At 38.5% G+C, this 20853-nt stretch overlaps 1 protein-coding gene across 28 annotated transcripts in view; it reads right to left on the bottom strand.

Annotated features, from left to right (window-relative positions):
* The window catches only part of Srpk2 (SRSF protein kinase 2), a 232216-nt gene that overhangs the window by 48873 nt on the left and 162490 nt on the right, over positions 1–20853 (bottom strand). For all 28 annotated transcript variants that reach the window (XM_076566359.1, XM_076566356.1, XM_076566353.1 and 25 more), the window contains 4 exons: positions 9531–9639; positions 8334–8421; positions 7487–7574; positions 3231–3337 (listed from right to left, as the gene is read on the bottom strand). In XM_076566359.1, coding sequence (XP_076422474.1) covers positions 3231–3337; positions 7487–7574; positions 8334–8421; positions 9531–9535 — 288 coding nt within the window. In that variant the 5' untranslated portion in view covers positions 9536–9639. The remainder of the gene's footprint in view (positions 1–3230; positions 3338–7486; positions 7575–8333; positions 8422–9530; positions 9640–20853) is intronic.

Below are 20853 nucleotides of genomic sequence, written 5' to 3' on the forward strand. Positions count from 1 at the left end.
TTGTTGCCACTAAAAGTTACAATCATGAATGTGACTGCAGAGGAAGTAACATCAATTAACATTAATTTCACTATTGCCACGTATCTTTTTCTACATCAAAGGCATGGTGGTTTTTGTTAAGTAAAAATGGTACTAATGGCACTTCTTTAAAGGGCAATAGAGTCATTAGCTAAAAGCCACAAACCAATAGTTGGCAAGCATTAGCCCTGGACTAATTCCAGTAAAATGTCTTAATGTAATTAAGATGAAACAGTGCAAATGGCCTTTTCTTTTCCTTTCCAGCCTCCTTTAAAAAAAAAATTATTTTCTGTGCATGTGTTGTGTGCCAGAGTGTATGTACCATGTGCATTTTGACCATGGAGGTTAGAAGAAGGTGTTGGACCCCCTGGAACTGTAGTTACCAGGTGGTTGTGAGCTACCACGTGCCATTTCTTATCCATCAATAACCATTTCTTCCAACTTCTTACTTCTTAAATAACATGCGTAATATGACAAAATGCACTGCCAATGTGCTACATAGGAAGACAGTGTGAGGAGGTGGACACACAGGCAGTCACACAAAGGTGACTGTACACAATCTTGGACGCACTACACAAATTTAAAATCTGTAAACTTCTATAAAATGGGTTTCAAAATCTACTCATGTGCAAGTATATCAGAATAGACACTTTATACTTGTAAGAGTTAAGGAAGTTTCTTTTCTCAAGCCCCAATGTCTCAATTCACAAATCCGTGTGAATCATTGTTTTATTTTATTACATTTATTTGTGTAAGTAACACACAAAGACACACTCAAGTGTGTGCCAAGGCATTTGTGTAGAGCTTAGAGGACAACCTGTAGAAATTTCTCTTGCACCATGTGAGACCTGGGAGACTGAGCTCGGGTCATCAGGCTTGGTTGGAGGCAGGAGTCCCCACCATAAGGTGCCTCACCAGACCATAATTCTTTTTCTATTTAAGAATTCTGAGGAATGAGTATGGTGATGGTCTTTAACCTCAGCACAGAAGAAACAGAGACAAGTCCATCTCTGTAAGTTTGAAGTCAGCCTGGTCTAAATAAAACATTTCAAACAAGCCAGAACTACACAGTGTGAGATCTTGTATCAAAAAATAAACTAACAAAACACACACACACACAGAATTTTGGATAAGGGCTGGGCTTATTATGCAAGCATGAGGCATCTGGATTCTCAGAATTGACATAAAACTGGATGTGGCAACATGCCCATAAACTCAGCTCTGATAGACAGGTAGATCCTAGAGGACTGCTAGCCAGTCAGTCTATACAAAACAGTAAGCTCCAGGTTCAGTAGGAAATCTTGTCTCAAAAAATAATGTAAAAAAGTGATTGAGGAAGCTATCACACAATGATAATTTCTGTCTATCACAAGTACATACATATGCTGTGGTGGTTTGAATGAGACCAGCCTCCACAGGCTCATATATTTGAATGCCTAGTCTTTCAGAGCTCTTACTACCTTTTCTCCCTTCTCTGTTGTATGATATTTTGTTTGTGTTCTAACAAAGCATGCATGGAGATCAGAGGTCAGAGCTGGCCACTAGTTAACTATAGAGGCTAGGCAGTGGTGGCACACACCTTTAATCCCAGCACTTGGGGGGAGGAAGCAGGAAGATCAGGAGTTCAAGGCCACCCTGGGCTCCATGAGATTGAACCAGTCTAAAAGAGAAACAGAGCCAAACAGCCTTTCACCCCAGTACTTGGGAGGTGGAGACAGAATCTCAGGCCTTCGTACAGACAGGAGCCCCCATTCGGTCTGAAGATTCATAGAGACAGGATGCTCATTTAGGACCAAGATTTCATAGAGGTATGAAGTCTCTAGTGGCTGGCTGCTCTGCTTCTCTGAGCCTTCAGCTTTCCCCCTCAATCTCTGACTCGGAGTTTTATTGTTAAGACAGATTAGGATCACTTTTCACTTCTCCCTTCCCCAACCCCTCCTTCTCTGCCTCCTGCTTGTGGATCACATGTAACTCACAGCTACTACTGCCTGCCTGCTGCCCTTCTCCCTATCATGACAGACTCTAATCTTCTGGACCATGAGCCCCAAAAGTAAATGCTCTATAAGTGCCTTCCTTTGGTCATGGTGTTTTGTTACAGAAATAGAAAAGCAACTAAGATTCGTGTATATACATGCCTACAAACATACACACCACTTACAATTTTGGACTGAGGCCTGTATCTTGCAGCTGGAACCCCTGGGAAGGCCTAATCCAAGCTTTGAACCTGGTGTTTGAGGAAAGGCTCCTAACCTCTTTTCACACAAACTAAACTAAGCAAACTCACTGATAATGTGCAGATTTATTCATGCTAACACACAACATCGTAACAGATAATTCAGATTAGGCTGTCTCTATCCACAACTTTCTTCAATCAGGTAGTACACACAATGAGTGGAAGGCAGACTTAGCATACTCCATGCCAAAAGACTAACTCTGGTGAGCAATGCTAGATGGAAAGTGGTCTTCTATCTATATGTACTCTCATCTACAAATATTTATTGGAGTTATCTTCATTAAGCCACTCCCTTGCTAAGGGTTTTCTTTTGTTAAGACAATCAAACAAAGTACCAATCTAAAATACAACACACAATAAAATATTTGCTGTGTGATGCCTGATATTTCCATGTACAGGTACATTATGTTATACTCACGACAAACAGCTAATTGATCTAGTCAAATTATTTTCTTGTGTGTGGAGATGAGGATCTAATCTCTCTCCAAATTCCAAGTATAAAACGCAGAACCATTAACTACAGTCACCGTGAAGTAAATTAGACCCTCAGAATTTGTTCCTCTTTAGCTTTGATTTTCCTTCTATCCAAGGTACTTAGAAATAGCAAAATAAATAAACAAACATCACAAAACAACACAATAAATTGTATTTTCTTAATTAGGTTCCCAGGAACTAAGTGAATGTTTTGTAGTAAGAATATAGAATACAACAATTTCTGAATAAATCCCACCACTTATCTTTACAAAGGCTGATTGATATGCCAAGAAATGCATGGCAGATAATCAGATATTGCTTTCCTTTACAACACTGAATGCATGACATTAAATTTAAAAAAAAATCAAATTTGATAGCAGTTCAAATGTTGTTAATTCATTAATCCCTTCATTAAAAACTAAAATACATGTTGAAAGGCAACCAACCTGGCTACTAAGGGTGGGACTACTCACTACAGGAGTGGGGCTGCTGTCTGAAGCCTCACCTGTCGAATGATACTCTTCACACAACGTACTGGGAGGCCTTGATAGTTGGATTTGATGATCCATTTGAGGAGATGGTGTCCAAGTACTTCAAAGACCATGCAGACATCTGGGATGAGGTTAAGGAGCAACTGAGGATGCATTTCCTGAAGGCAGGCAGTTACTAAAAGCATTTTCACTGTATCTCTTACAAAATATTGCTTTCCTAATAAAATATCATATTAATACTATCAAGGTGATCAGTTGCTGTTTCTCACCTATATACACAAGACCTCATTTTTCCCACTAAAGATTATCATATACTATACCTTATTCAATGTGTTTAGCAGACTACCTCAGGAAATATATAATTCCATTCATTTCTAAAACAGAGACAAGGAGCATGCATGATTCAGACCTACATTGTGACATTCTTTATCCTTTCAGCTCTGCCCAAGGAAAATGGACAGGAATGAACTCTCACAGGAGCAAAGGTAGAATAAAAAGGTGGAAGAACTTGAAGAATCTTACTTGCTTGCATAAATTTCTACTTGACAGACGACATATAACAAATTATAAAATAGAAATTTGTCAAATATATTGAAGATTTATTATTAACCCTTTTTCCCCATTAATAACTTCCAGCTATGCTAGATGACACACACATGTCATCCAGTACTTGGGAGGTGAAGGCAGGAGAATCAGAAGTTTAAGATTATCCTCAGCTACACAGTGAGTTCAAGACCAGCCAGGGCAATATGAGATACTATATTTCAGTGTACAGTTGGTGAATTTGGGATCAGGATAATTATGAGAACCTTACTCTCTGTTATGGAATATTATTTTAAGGTGTGTTACTTTTGTTTATGTTGCATTTGTTTAACTCTGTGAAGCTGTGTTACTGTGCCTGTGTAAAACTATGCCTGTTGGTCTAATGCAGAACTGGCCAATATAAGGCAGGAAAAAAGAGAGGCAGGGCTGGCAGGCAGAGAGAATATATATAGAGGGAGAAATCTAGGCTGAGGGATCGAGCAGCCAGAGAAGGAGGAGCACATCAGCGGTCAGCCACCTAGCTACAAAGCAAGCCATGAAATAAAAGTAAGATTTATAGGAGTAAGAGAACAGGAAAATCCCAGAGGCAAAAGAAGGACAGGATAATTTAAGTTAAATAAAGCTGGCTAGAAACTAAGCCAAGCTAAGGCCAGGCATTCATAAGTAAGACTAAGCCTCCGTGTGTGATTTATTTGGAGGCTGGGTGGTGGGTCCCCCAAAAGGGTAAAACAACAACAGCTGTCATTCAAAGCCATACAAGCACTCAAACTGAAATCAAGATCGTAAACATCCATCAATACACTATAGCACTCCCATGGATAGTGAAGATACAGAAATGACCTACATGTTTACTGTATGAATTGATAAAGAAAATGTGGTGCATATACATAATGGAATATTATTCTATGCAAAAATGCAGTGAATTTTTTAAACAAAAGCCCACATTTATTAGAAATGTGTGCTGCTCATTTTTGTTTTCTTTTCCAGTAATGAAATGCAACCGTCTTTTAAAAAGCCCAGCCATACTGTACTTAGTCTAGTTCTGTGATGGCAGTGGATTAATTAATTAATTAACTTATTTATCTTTGAGGCAAGGTCTCACTATATAGCTCTGACTGGTCTGGAACTCACTATATAAACTGACCAGGCTGGCCTCAAACTCAAGAGATCCACATGCCTCTACCTCCAAGTGCAAGGACTGAAGTCATGTGTTATTATGCCAGTCCCCACCTTTATTTTTTTGCCCCTGAGATCACAGAGATTCACCTGCCTCTGCCTCCCAAGTGCTGAGATTAAAGGCATGTGACACCACTGCCTGGCTCTACCTTACTTTTCAAAGATACTTACTGACCATGGAGTTCACTGATTCAATTAGAGTACATGGTCAGTGCGTTTTTTAAAAAACTGATATTTTTAACTTTTTATTCGTTAAGATTATTTTATATATATATGAGTGTTCTGCCTGCATATATGTCTCTGCACCACACGTGTCCTTACAAGCCAGAAGAGGGCATCAGAGCTTCAGGGACTCAGAGTCACAGACAGTTATGCTCTGCCATGTGGATGCTGGGGGTCAAACATGGGCCCTCTAAAAAGCAGTCAGTTCTCTTAACTGCCAAGCCATCTTTTCAGGCCCAGTCAGTTGACTCTTCAAAAACAGAAGCTCTATGTGGGGCAGTAGTGGTGCACATCTTTCATCCCAGGACTCGGGAGGCAGAGATAGACACTGTGAGTTTCAGGCCAGCCTGGTCTACAGAGTGAGTTCTAGGACAGCCAGGATTGTTACACAGAGAAACCCTGTCTTCAAAAAGAAAACAAAACAAGTAACAAAAACAAATCCAGAAGCTCTAGCCCAATCACTGACCCTCTAAACCAGTGGTTCTCTCTCAAACCTGTGATTCTCAATCCCTTTGAGGTTGCATATTAGATACTTACATTATAATTCATAACAGTAGCAAATTTACAGTTACAAAGTAGCAATGAAAATAATTTTATTGGGGGGGGGGTCACCACAATATGAGGAATTGAATTAAAGAGTTGCAGCATTAGGAAAGTTGAGAATCACTGCTCTAAATATAAGTCAGCAAATAGATCATACACATTAATGATATTCACAAGAGATTTTTAAGTAGTTCTGAAAGCCTCTGAGAATATTTGGTCATTGCTTCTGTTGTAGTTACTATCACAAAATTATTGACTTACTAATTTTTATAATATCTGGATTTACCATATCATCATGATAGCTAATAATAAAAATATTTCAATAAAAAAAAGTTATAAATGTTTCTGTTCTGTTGAAGAACTTGTACACTATAGGTCAAAAAGATGTAGTTTTACTTCCCAATCTTATTATAAAAAATAGGGACTAAAATCTGAAGTTAATGGCAAATACAAGGACAGATGCAAATCTTCTCAAAGTATTGACACATGTGGACTATAATGGCTTCTTAGCACTTTAGTTAACAGTAAAAGGTGCACGTGTATATATGTGTGTTATTTTCTCTAAAGAATCTTCCTTCTTCCTCTCAGGAAAAGCTCTACGAGTTTAACAATCAATGAATAGCTGCCCTGCCCTAAACAGAAAGGCTCACATGGACAAGTGGGCACTCAGAGTGTGGTACTGATTATCAGCCTACCTGCTTGCCTACTGTTTGGGAGAATTAACTTATCAGCTACCAGGAATCATCTGGAAGCAAATGCTGAGATAACATCAGTAAGGTTTTGTACTTCCCAGTATCCCAGAATAAAATTATTTGTTTTCCAGGTTTGGGTTTGTTTGTGGAGACAATGTCTACTGTAACCCAGACTGGCCTAAAGCTTGCTATTAGTCAAGCTGACTGTGTACTCTTGAGCCTTCTGCCTCAGCCTCAGAGTGCAGCAATTACAGCCATGAACTACCATGTTGGGTTTTGAATTTTTAGGAAAAATATAAAGAAAGACCTGTTCCAAAAGGAGTTTTCTTCCTCCGAAAGATCATGATAGAGGAGGTACAGGCACTGGATGTCGTTCTTAGGCTTTAACTGAGACTTAAGGCCTTGACATAAGGTTTCTGGAGTTTCAGGTCAAATATGACGATAAATGTTGGATCTGCTCCAAGTAAGATATAAAGAAAATAACAAAAGATCTGAAAGAAGCCAAAAGACCTTAGCCATAACATGTACAAATAATCACGAGTCATGTAAGGGGCTGTAACAAAAAAGTGCTAGAATATTTTTCCATCCACCATTGTAAAGAAACAACTACAATTACATTTAAAAAGTCAATAATATTTTATATAAATAAAATATTAAATCATATAAAAGATAAAATCAAAATAAAGGTTGGGGGAACAAGATAAGAGAATAGTCATGAGAGAATGAAAACAATCTAACTACATTACATACATCTACAAAAATATGATAAAATCTCTCATTTTATATAATTAATAAACACTAACTTTAGAAAACCAATAGTTAACTTCATTCCAATCAAGCCAGTATTTTTTTACATTTCTAAGATGCTAATACATCCAAAAGAACCTAAAAAAATGAGTAAAAAAAATCAAATCTTTAGCCAACCAGACCAAGAGAGGTGCATGTTTAAAAACTTTATGATGACCCTGAACACCTTATACAAAGGGGGCACAGCAGCAATTAAAAGTTTACAGGCACCTGAAATAACCCTATTTTTTAAAAGAGAAAACAAAAGGAAATGTGTTATAATTCAGAGATCACAAAGCAAAGGATACGTATCCCGTTCATGCCTGAAATCTTGAAGTCATCAATTAGCTGGACTACCATGTCTTTGTTTGGGTCACTTGGGTCACTCTCTCGAACCTATATAAAGTAAAACAAATAAAAGAACAAAAGAGTTGGCATTTTTTATTTTCATTTTTGGTTTTCCCAAATGAAATGCTGGTTATCAACCCAAGCTAGCCTGTATCTCCTCAATCTTCAGTCTCAGGTTTCTGAGTGCTGCAATTACAAATGTGCACAAGTGTGCATGTCCAACCACTACAGAAGTTTAAAATGGAGGTTGGGGCTGGAGAGATTGGCTCCACAGCTAAGAATGTATATTGCTGTTCCAGAAGACCTGAGTTCATTTTCCAGCACCCATGTCTCGCACCTGGGCAGCCTCTAACTACAGCTCCATCAGGAGCCAACATCTCTGATTCCATGCACACACTGTTAAATAAATTTTAGTAGTAGTAGTAGTAATAATAATAATAATAATAATAATAATAATAATAATAGTAAATGGATTTTTTTTCATTATACCAATCAACAAGGTATTTTTTTTTTCAAATAAGAGACTTAGATTTGAACTTATAAAAAATTCTACTTTCATTTAGTATCACCCAGAAAAATCTCCAGCCAATCAGCGTAGGAGAGGTACATACTTAGTAACTTTAAATGATCCTACAGACCTTGTACAGAGGGGGCACAGCAACAATTAAAAAGTCTACAGGCACCTGAAATAACACTGTTTTTTAAAAAGTGAAAGTAAAAATGTGTTATAATACAGAGATCACAGAGTAAAGCACTGGTTAGTCACTTACTTTTTTTTAATATCATTCATATTTATTGATTACTTACACATTTGAGCAATTTAATTTCATCCAAGGCTGTCTCGGTATAATGCTGGGCACTTTTTACAACTTTCATTGCAACAAATCTTTTCCCTCTTTAGAAGAAGGAAAAAAAAAAAAGCATAGTTATTTACATAATCAGCAAAAGAAGTGATTGTTATAGTGAGATGTAGCCTATTAGTAGACAATAAATTTAAACTTTCAATAACTGGTTTTTTTAAATAGTATGTTGGATGCCAGGCATGATGATACACACCTTTAATCCCAGAGGCAGAAGCAAGTGGATCTCTGAGTTCAAGGCCAGCTTGGTCTACAAAGAGTTCCAGGATAGTCAAAGATAACACTGAGAAACCCTGTCTCGAAAAACATACATACATACATACATACATACATACATACACACACACACACACACACACACACACACACACACACACACACACACACACAGGCAGGCAGTATTTTGGGGACCATCCAGATGGCTCAGCAGGTAAAGGCATTTGCAGGCAAGTATGGCAAACTGAATTTGATCCCCAGGACCTATGTAAAGGTAGAAGAATGACTCTACAAAGTTGTCTTCATGCTGTGGCAAATGTACTGTTACACACCCACACATACATCATGCACACATATATACAGTTAATAATTTTTTAATTAAAAATAGCATTTTTTGAATTTGGATGAGATAAACAGAGGGTGCATAGGTTAAAACAATAACTCTTATGTTTTGCTGTTTTAATTATAATTAACATAGAGTAGACAAGAAAATGGTCAGCTAACACAGACACTCATAACATTTGTTTCAATTCCTGTAGGTGCAAGTACACAAACACAATTACACATGAATATATGTGCTGAGCAACAATGACATTTCCTGTTATGTAATGTGGCTTTTAAATAATATCACAAAATACTGAATTGAAAGGTCTACACATTTTCAGTTTGTATTTTTTTTTCTGATATGAACAGAAAAGTACACAGCTCTGATGAAAAGCCATCTCAAAAAACAAGATCACAAACAAAGCTAAATGAGCAATTGAAAAAAATATAAGCAAAGGAATGTAAAACTAGGGGGAAGGGTACTAGTATAGTTGGCTGCAGGGCCCTCTGCTGCAGCACCCAACCTGCTACAACAGGGTAGGATGAGCCTTGATACATCGCTTTAGACATAACTCAAGAGCATATAATGACAAGGAACACTTACTGCATATCCCAGCACAGCCAGACAGTAGAAAAGTGCCCCCATCCTAGCTTCCTAATGACATGGTATCGACCATTGAAGAGGTCTCCAATTTTCACTGGATGATAGCCACCTTAAAGAGAAAAAAGAAAATTGAACATCTCACGAAAACAGCAATGCATCTCATTAACAATCAGATTAAAATGCTTAAAATGTATGTTTCAAGATTACTCTTTTTTTGGGGGGGTGGAGTTGACAGGGTTTTTCTGTGTAGCCCTGTCTGTCCTCTATAGACTAGGCTGACCTCAAACTCATAGGGATCTGCCTGCCTCTGCCTCCTGTTGCCACTACTGCCCAGCTAAAGATTACCCTTTTATAAGTAGAAAAATATCCTATGAATTCTCATTAGGTTTTTTGTTTGTTACTTTTAATAAAATTTGAAAAGGCAACAAACTGTGTAGAACTCTTGAAAATTAGACAGTTTAAGTCAAGAAGTGCACACATAGGTACATCAGCTTGACACTGCAATACTGCTCTTAATAAGTTCAAATTTTCCTATGCATATAGAAAAGCAGCTGATAGAGATTTTCAACTCTACATACTTCTGCATACTTGGTTTATGTATAAGGAATTGTGTGATATACATCTTAATTTACTTCCCAACTAGCCCTGTTTCTCTCAATACCCTTCCCCCAACCTCCATCTCTGCCACAACACATTAAAAATTAAGAGAAACAGTAGGTACCCTGTGTAAGGTACTGTCAAAGGAGAGGAGGATGCCTCATTGGCATCTGGTGCAAACAACAACAATAAAAGCACTTTGCCTTCTGCCTGCCTGCCTGCCTGCCTGCCTGCCTGCCTTCCTCCCTCCCTCCCTCCCTCCCTCCCTCCCTCCCTCCCTCCCTCCCTCCCTCCCTCCCTCCCTCCCTCCTTCCTTCCTTATTTTCTTGAGACAGGGTATGTAGCACTATTGGCTCAGAACTCACTCTGCAGACCAGGCTGGCCTCAAACTCAGAGATCTACTGCCTCTGCCTTCCAAGTGCTGGGATTAAAGGAGGTACAGCCATGCCCAGCTTTACCTTACATCTTAAGTAAACTAGGCTAAAGAGCAGTATTATGGTATCATTTTTATGAGATATAAAAATTGGTCTAGGAGGATAAGAGGTTAGCCATGGAAAAACCTGGATATAAACTCATTATCCGGGCCTTAGTACAGAGGAACAATGAGTGGTTAAATTTAAAGTCTATGCTACTTAAGTGCATATTATTGCTAACGCTTACATCTCTAGATTTAAAAAACAATCTACCACTAGTATATGTTCTAGATTCAAGTTCACTCACATAGCCAAAATGTATAAGTGTGAGCAAAACTGGAGGGAGACCATCTCCACTGTAATCTCACACATGTACCACAGCTCTTGTTCTCTATGAGCCCTGAGTCTAGACTCTTGGAAGCACACTGACAGTTAAAATATCTCTAAAAAATAGATCAACAATACAAGAACAGCACAGAAGTTAATTTTTTTAAATAAAAAGAAAAACTTAACAATATAAAACAATTCCCATTTTGCTAAACAGTTAACATAATATATATTTCAGATCAGTAGTCTGTATAGTCTCCTTGATTTCTTCAGAAATCAGGCTCTTTTAGCTGACTCTCTTTTCACTTAATTCCCACAAAGGGAAATCCTGACTGTCAGGGTATCTCCTGAACCTACTATGCTGCTGAAAGATAAGAAGGCCTCACGGTAGGTCCACAATGACACAACTGGCACCAGGGAAATAAGAGAAGAAGGACACTCCAGTGACTCCACATCTAACTTGCGCCTCTTGCATGTTAGGCAGGCCAGGTCTGTCACACTGTCAGCATGCAAGGAATACTAAGAACAGTTAAAGGCTTTATCTCTCTCTGGAGTTACTTTTGCTGCTTCATCCAAAAGGGAAAAAAAAAGAAATGCAAGATAATGGTTCTATACACAGCCCAGCTCCTGGCATGAGCAAAGTTCTAGAAAGGGTCAAGGACTTGAGAGTTTGAATAACAATCTATATTTCATTATCATAGTAACTAAGATAAAAATCACACATTTAGATTTTTTGTCTTACTACTTCTCAGCCTTTTGACTAGGATCAGATGTAGAAGTTTTTCTTTTCTTCTTGAATAAAAAAAATATAGGTTATACAGCATGAATCTTAAAAGGTCTTATTAATAAGAACAAACCTGGAGCCAGGTATTGGGGTGAATGCTGGAAGATCAGAGAAGCAGAACAAGCCACAGCTAACCTCGACTCTCCAATTCCTCAGCTGATCCTGTTTCCTCAAACTGGAAGCTTCTGAGTCCTCATCCAAAATGAATCTCAGCTGAACTGTTGCTCAAAAGCCTAAAAGCTTAACCAGCTCTAAGTTCCTAGTCCTCATGCCTTACATACCTTTCTGCTTTCTGCCATCACTTCCTGGGATTAAAGGTGCGAGTCACCATGCCTGGCCGTTTCCAGTGTGGCCTTGAATTCACAGAGATCCGGATGGATCTCTGCCTCCAGAAGGCTAGGATTAAAGGTGTGTGTGCCACCATTTTCTAGCCTCTATGTCTGTCTAGTGGCTATTCTGTTCTCTGACCCCAGATAAGTTTATTAGGGTGAACAATATTTTGGGGAACACAATATCACCACAAGGTAAAATTATAAATAAAGGGGAACAAGAATGAACTGCTAAGTAATCATTAATTTCATTACTGTGGCTTCTCCTCCTCTCCCTCTATGGCACCTAAGAAACTACAAAAGTTCTAGCTATACTGTGGACAAGACTCCAAAGACAATTCCCTTCCCCCTGCCTAGCAAAAACAAAAACAAAAGCCCACATCTATTTATATAAGCCAATCAAAAGTTCAGAAATCCATGATAAAAAATAGTCTGGATTTTCAGCAAATTCCCTTTATCCCCTACCTAAAATAACATCAGCATTATTTCCTTTTAAACTGATAATAATTTCTCTATTTTCTGACTGTGAGATTTCTTTATGCTGAAAGCTTTCAAAAGACTAAAGAAATATTATAGAGTCATCACCAACATACGTCTTAAAGGAGGGACAGGATCTGGACAGAAGGCTCAGCAGACCCAGTCTCAATTCCCAGCACTTACATAGTGGCTCACAACTGCCTGTAACCCTAGTTCTAGAGGTTCTCAAGCTCTCTTATGATATCCTTGGGCACCAGACACATGTGGTAAAAAGACATACACATAAGCAAAACATCCATACACATACAAATAAATAAATCTCTAAAAGAAAAGAAAGGGGAGGTGGACCAACAGGGAAAAAGAAACAGCACAAGATAACAAACAAACTCTGTGTCAGACTCAAAACTTCATTCAACACCAAATCGATGAAATATGACAGTCAGAATTTGGTAAGGACATGAAGATTTGAACACATTATGGATCAACCTGACTTGGTGGATACTTACAGAATACATTCAGTAATACTCTCAAGGGCATACAGTCAAAAGAGAGAATACAATGGGTCATAAACCACGTTTCAATAAAAACAATAGGATTCCAGTCACATAAACAAGGTCCTCAGACCACATGGTTTTAAGTTAGGGAACCAACAAGTAGTTTAAAATGCTTTTTAAAATGCCCAAAAAAGCTGGCCAGGGATACATAGAGACCATCTCAAAGAAACAACAAAGCACACACACACACACACACACACACACACACACACACACACACACACACACACACACACACACACACACCAGGTGTGGACACCCTCGCACAGGCAAAATATCAATATATATAAAATCTTGATTATCATTAGTAAAAGTAAGTAAAGTATGTTCACTCAATATCGTATCATATAGCATCCACAAAAAAGGAAAACTAATGAACATTATTTTAATGTAGATGTGAAAAAAATATTCAAGATATACTATGAAGTAAAACAAAGCGAATTATATAATAGCCTGTAAAAATGACAGGGACAGAATCAATATGTATACACTAATGTCTATAAATATGTGAGACAAAATTGACATGTTTCCCTGCTCCTGATGTAAGCACAATCTATACCCAGTCCTGCAACAAAAACAATACCATGGGATAAACAGAAAAATAGGAGGGGGCAGGGAAGCAAACAAACAAACAAGCTAAAATTAAAACTGTAGGGTATAATGTTGTAGCGCGCGAGAGAGCATGAGAGAGAGAGAGAGAGAGAGAGAGAGAGAGAGAGAGAGAGAGAGAGAGAGAGAGAACGAGTGGCACAAAGAAGTCATGAAGACATGTTTAAGCGAAATAAGTCGTTCTGTTTGACATTAAGAAAAAGAGAGAATGTACTGAGCTCTGGCTGAGGAGATCCTTTCCAGTTATATAAGAGTTTGGACTTTGCTTTTTGAGGGGAGAAACTAGCAAAGTTTATTCTTAGAAGATTCCCCCCAGTGCTGGAGAGATGGCTCAAGAGGTTAAGAGCACTGGCCGTTCTTCCAGAGGTCCTGAGTTCAATTCCCAGAAACCACATGGTGGTTCACAATTATCTACAATGAGATCTGGTGCCTTCTTCTGGCCTGCAGGCATACATACAGGCAGACCACTGTATACATAGTGAATAAATGAATAAATAAATCTTTTTAAAAAATAAAAAAGAAGATTCCCCCACACCATTCTTCTTAAGACTGGACAAGGAGAAAGTCAATAATTTAAATGTACCTCAAGTAATATCATCCAATAATACTGCTAAAAAAACAAACTGCAGGACATATTTTATCAATCTGCAAAATTTAAAAGTATGACATTAAAGGAAAACAGAAAATATAGTGAGCTGTGACATTACAAAATCCAAGAAAACCTATCATGATAACCACAAACATTTAAGAAGTCAATATACTCCGCTGGCTCTGTCCTTATAAATTAGGCTAAAAATGAGACAACGCTAAATAAACAATTTGTTGTATGTGTCACTGCAATAGTTTGGGGAATGCAGTAAAAGTTTCTAAAACATACTCACACAGACATTTATTTTCCTTTTTTCCCTTCTCTCTCTCTCCCCTACCTCTCTCCTCTCTCTCACCTCATCCCCACCTCAAAAATATCCCCCTGCCTTCACCTCTAAAATGGTGGGACTGTACCACAAAGTCAGGATTGAAATTTGTTTTTTTCTAGAAACATTCTCATAAATGAGTGTCCACAAAGAAAACACAAGTCACATTCTGAGGAAGGCCAATATTGAAATCTTAGTGTGCACTGAAGTCTAGACTCATCATGATTGTTTCTCATTTCCATAAGACTGACTGCTTTAGACACATTTTTTAATGAACCCAGGTGGGGGTGTTAAGAATTCTAAAAATGCATATTAGTTAACATCAGATAATAAATATATTTACTTGGGTCTCAATGAAACAAAATTAATTTATCCTAAATCAGTCTCTATACACTTTTCAAGTAGACACCACATATGAAAACATCACCTAGCATGACAGTTAACCAAACTGCAGACCAGCCTATGAGTGTATCTACAGAGAAACTGGGTCTCAGGCAGAGGCTGAAAGCCACCCAAACATGACCATGTAAGGCAAATGCCAACTGCAGGCAAGCAAGTTATTTCTGTTTGACACACACTTCCTTTTCTTCCTAATGTAAATATAACCTGCAAATGTGACATTCTGTACCATGTTTGGTCTGGAATGTTGCCCAGTTCTAAAATCTCTTTCTAGTTCAAATAATCTATGTAAGTTCAATAGTTCTCAGGTTTCTGCTCTTTTTTTTTTTTCAACATAGAATTTACATAACAAGCTTCTTGTATATGTCTATATACAATTAAATGTCTTATTTTGCTGAATGTTTAAGTATGTTAATTCCCTCTAAGCCTCAGATTAAATAATTAAAAAGTTAATACCAAATTTTCCTTTTATTTATTTTCTTTTCTTTCTCAATTATTTCTTAAATATCAGATACAACCATTTCTCTCTTCAGGATTTCTTTGACTGAATAATCTAAAGCACTGTTCTATGAAAAACACTGCTATATCATTTAACCTTCAATGGAAAAACATTATCTGCAGAAACCAAATACACGGTAGGAGTGTTCGTGTTGTTTTCATGTTTTATATTACTTTATTGTTCTTTTTACATTACAGAAAAGTCTTCCAACAATCTAATATATATGATCACACCATTTTTTTTTTTTTTGGTTTTTCAAGACAGGGTTTCTCTGTGTAGCTTTGCGCCTTTCCTGGGACTCACTTGTTAGCCCAGGCTGGCCTCGAACTCACAGAGATCCACCTGCCTCTGCCTCCCGAGTGCTGGGATTAAAGGCGTGCGCCACCACCGCCCAGCGATCACACCATTTTTATACCAAGTATTTTTAATCACTGCACCTAGTTCAATATTTATTAGTCCTTGGTGATTTTCATACTTTCACATCTTTACAGGTTTTTTTAGATTTATTATTCATATAGTATTTGTATGTGTGTTTTATCTGCATATATGTTTGCCATGTACATGCCTAGTGCTCATGGAGGCTAAAAGAGGGCATCAGATTCCCTGAAAATGGAGTTATGTATGGTTGTAAGCAGCCAGGTATGGTGATATTTTATTTGTGCTGAAATATGATTTATTTATTTATTAATAATGCTGCCTGGGGATCAGAGCTAAGAGCAAGCCATTTGGCACACACCCTTAATCCGATCACATGGCAGGCAGAGTCTCTGTGAGTTCAAGGACACAGCCAATCAGTGACCCCAACCTTTAATCTCAGTACAAACCATAGAGACCTGGAAGTCTGTATAGACAGGCAGTGATGAGGAAGTCATGTGGTTGGGTTTAGAACCAATGAGAAAGCAGAACAGAAAGGTAATAAAATGACAGGACACAGGAAGAAGGTCTCTCTCCTCTCTCTCTCTCTCTCTCTACAGTCAGAGAGTAGTAAGATAAGGTGGTCTTAGCTCTTGGCTACTGCTCTGATCTCTAGGTTTTAACTCTTTATTTGGCTCTGCATTTCTTATTTAATAAGACCATTTAGAATTTCATCTACAGCCAGGTGGGTGCTGGGAACTGAACCCAATACTCTACAATATCAACTAGTGCTCTTAAGCACTGAGCTATCACTTCAGCCCCATCTTTTCTGTTCTTTACCTTCTCTTGCTTGCATGGTGGGAAATAGTGGAATAGCAGCATTATATGAGATCATTAATTTTACATAATTAAACAGCCTCACATAATTAAGCAATTAATCACCAATTGATTAATTTAAAATGGATACTTTTAAATATCAACTTGGGACACTGGTGAGCTCAAAGTCTTCAGGCTCACTCCTTAGTTCTTAATTATGTTCTAGATAAATAAAAGACTATCAAATTATGAACTGGGGAAACGTAAGCAATTTTAGAATAAAAAAGTCTTAGTTAGATGAAAATCCAGTTCAGAAACCAGAATCCACATGAGAAATACTGGGAATTTTCTTTTTTAATGAGTAAAAATATTCTTTTAATAATAAAAACTTTTAGAATAAAATAGCAAAGCATCTGCCTGGCTGTTTCAAACTAAGAATGATATTACATGCATTCTAGATCTCAAAACCGAATTAAAAATTAAATCCATTCACTCACTCTAGATCTATAATTATTTCCAAGCTACTTTGGTTTACAAGGTAGAAGAGAATATCATAGCACATAGCAACTGACTCACACTGGCATTGTGCGGGTTAGTTTTTATTGTCAATGTGGCATAACCTAAAGTCACCTGGGAAGAGAGAACACCAACTGAAGAGTTGCCTTGACCAGACTGGCTATTGGCATGATTATGGAACATTTTCTTCATTGTTGATTGGTATGGGAGAGTCCAACCCACTGTGGATAGTGCCAGTACTCAATAAGTGATTGTGGGTTATATGAAAAAGCTGAATGAGCAGAAGCCAGAGCAAGCAAGCTAGTAAGTAGCATTCCTTCATGGTTCCTGCCTCTGAGTTCCTGTCCTGGATTCCTTCAGTGATAGACTGCTGCTTTTACTCATGGTGTTTATCGAAGCAACAGAAAGCAAACTACAACAATGTTACAATACTCTAGCTAAAGCATATTTTCATTCATTTTAAAATTAAAATTTTTATTTCCATATATATGGAAAATAAAACTGACTTTTGAAACTTGTCCTAGTTTACTTTTAGTGCTGTGAAAAAGACCATGGCCAAAAGCAACTTGGAAAGGAAAAACTTTATTTGGTTTATGTATCTTGGGTCATAGTCTACCCAGAGAAGCCAAGGCATAAACTCAAGGCAAAAACCTGTAAGATCACTGGCTTGCTCTCAGCATTCTTCCAAGCTCCCACAGAACAGCCCATTAAGCTATAAGCACTCAACAGCTTTTCCAGCCCAAAGTTCAAAAGTCTTCTCAACAACATGATTGGGTTTGTCAAAGCAATACCCTGCCCCTAGCATGAGTTTTTGTCCTAGTTTGCCTTCCTATTGATGTAATAAACACCATGACCAAAAGCAACTTGGGGAGCAAAGGCTTTATTTGAAACTCAGATTTTAAGCCAGTATCAAGGAAGCCAAGGCAGGAACTCAAGCAGAAACCTTGAGACAGCAGCTGAAGCAAAGGCCATAGAGGATGGCTACTTACTGGTTTGTTTACCATAGCTTGCTCAGCCTGCTTTCTCATACAACTCAGACCAGCTGTCAAGGGGTTGCACCACCCTTAGTGGACTGAGATCTCCCACACCAACCATTAATCAAGAAAACACCCCACAAATTAGCCTACAGGCAATATTATGGAAGTATTTTCTCAATCGAGGCTCCCTCTTCCCAAATGACTCTAACTTGTGTCAAGCTTACATAAAACTATACTGCAAAAGCCTCATTCTTAATTTTATCATCTAAAATTAATACTTTCCAGTTTAGCCATTATCTGTTGGGAGTATAGCACGATGGTCCTTGTGCCCATGGATCTCCAGGTAAACCAGGAGTTTTAAGTACACAGGATTGTCCTCACAAAGGAATGGTTGTAAAACCTGTTCTTCCATCTAGAAAGCTGAGAACTGGAGGTGCTTAACAGCCTGGTAATCTGAATTATCTGTTGGACAAGGTCATACTAAGCTTCTACAACCAGGACCAGAGGTGGCTAGTAATCTCAATGACCCTTACAGCCAGGGGCTCCCTCAGCCTCCCACAATCAGGACCAGAGGTAACTAGTAGCATAAATGATCTCTACGCTATCTGTATGACCAGGATCAGGCCAGATCTCTAGGCCCTTAAACTAATACAGGTAGTCTATCTCCAGAATCCATCTTCTTGGAAGAAATGATATGTACCCTAAGATGATTTTCAAAGTAATAAAATCTTCAGTGCACTCCAAGGAGCAGAAGTAAGAACTGATTTGCAGGGGCATCTCCGAAAAAAAATAAAGCAGCCAGTCAGGAGACACTGCCAGCTGTCGCCATGACAAGGTACTAGTAAGCCACGAGCCACGTGGCAACTTATAGACTAATAAAAATGGATTAATTTAAGATATAAGAACTAGATAACAAGAAGCCTGCTGCGGCCATAGTTTGTAAGTGTGTGTGGGGGGGGGGGGTGGGGGGGAGAGATGAAACAGCCAGTTACATTCCAGTGAGCTTATGGGAGAAATGGAGGAAGAAATAAAGCAGAAGTGACCCAGTGACTGTGGTCTATAAAACAAAATGCTAAGCAATAAATCAGAAAGGCCAGTGAGATGAAGATTGAGGGCAGGTTCAGGTATGAAACCAACTGAGGAGAGCTGGGAAGGCATGTGGTCTGAATGCGACTACTGCTTTGTCATACTCTAATACAGGTCCTGGCAGCACGGAAGGAATGAAGAGCAGGAAGAGTATGTCAGACAGCACAGGCTGACCTCAGCCCAGACCTAGTAGAATCTTCTTCTATGGGCTATAGAAGATGAGAAATGGAGATAAGAGCTACTGACATTTAGAATGACTGAAGGGAAAGAGCAGTCAGAATAAAATGGCATATATCTATGAAAAGGCCATCTATAGGGCTTCTATTGCTGCAATGAAGCACCCTGACCAAAAAGCAATTTGGGGAGGAGTGGTGATATATTGTGTTCCCCAATATATTGTGCACCCTAATAAAGCTTATCTGAGAATCAGAGGAAAAAGCAAGCCGCTATTAAACATAGAAGTCAGGAATGGTGACACACACCTTTAATCTCAGCACTAACCATAGAGGTCTGTACAGACAGACAGGAAGTGATGTAGCTGGGGGGAGAGAGGAAGTGAGATGCAGAACAGAAAGGCATATAGGCATGGGAATACAGGAAGTAGCTCTCTTGGGCTAAGTATTTCCAAGTGGTAAGACCACGGCTGGCTTCTTTCTGCTTTTATGATCTCTCAGTTTTTACCCTAATATCTGGCTCCAGTTTTTTTTTATAAGACCATTTAGCAATTCGTGTTATAGGAAAAGGATTATTTGGCTTACACTTCCACATCCACTGTTCATCACTGAAGGAACTCAGAAGCTGATGTGGAGGCCATGGAGGGGTGCTGCTTACTGGCTTGCTTCCCATGGCTTGCTTAGCCCACCTTCTTATAGAACCCAGGACCACCATGGTGCTCAGGGATGGGTACCACCTACCATGGGCTGGGCCCTTACCCACTGATCACTTAAATGAGAAAATGTCATTCAGCTGGCTCTCCTAGAAGCATTTCCTCAACCAAGGCTCCTTCCTTGCATCACTCTAGCTGATGTCAAGTTGACATACAATACCATCCAGTACACCCAGATTATACAGTTGAATGTACTCAAACTTTCACTCAGAATAATACTGATACCATCTGCAGTTTTGAGTCTGGTACATGCTAAGTTGAGCACAAAGCTTAGTTGCTCTCTTACTGTCCAGACTTCATTTGTATTTTATGTATGCCTTCTCCAAGCCCATTTCTCAAAGGCCTGTCATTAACAGCCTGTCTAAATCACATTTACCAACTTTTACATGGTCTGTTTTATCTATGAAGTCTGTTACTTTCATAAGTTTGGGAATAGCCTATGAGACTACCTTCACCTTCTAACCACATTGCATTTAGGATTAATGATTGCCAAGAAGAACTCACAATACATTTTATAATTTATTACAGCAAATGGATTAAAATTAGACTAAGAAGAGACACAAAGCTCAGGATCAGGGAGAGTGAATTCAAGGGTTACCACAGAATGTTTCCAACCAGGACTGATGACTGGAGCCTCAGCCTCCTGTATTTGATTGACTGCCTCAAGCTAAATCAAACTTCCAGCTCCTCTAGAGGTCAAGTCCATATTGTTAAGTTAAAAGATCTGGTGTGACCCAAGGTCCTCATATAAACCACGGTATTTTTAAGAAAGGATATTTTAAGAGA

Source organism: Peromyscus maniculatus, chromosome 3, assembly GCF_049852395.1.
Source record: "Peromyscus maniculatus bairdii isolate BWxNUB_F1_BW_parent chromosome 3, HU_Pman_BW_mat_3.1, whole genome shotgun sequence".
Lineage (NCBI taxonomy): Eukaryota > Metazoa > Chordata > Mammalia > Rodentia > Cricetidae > Peromyscus > Peromyscus maniculatus.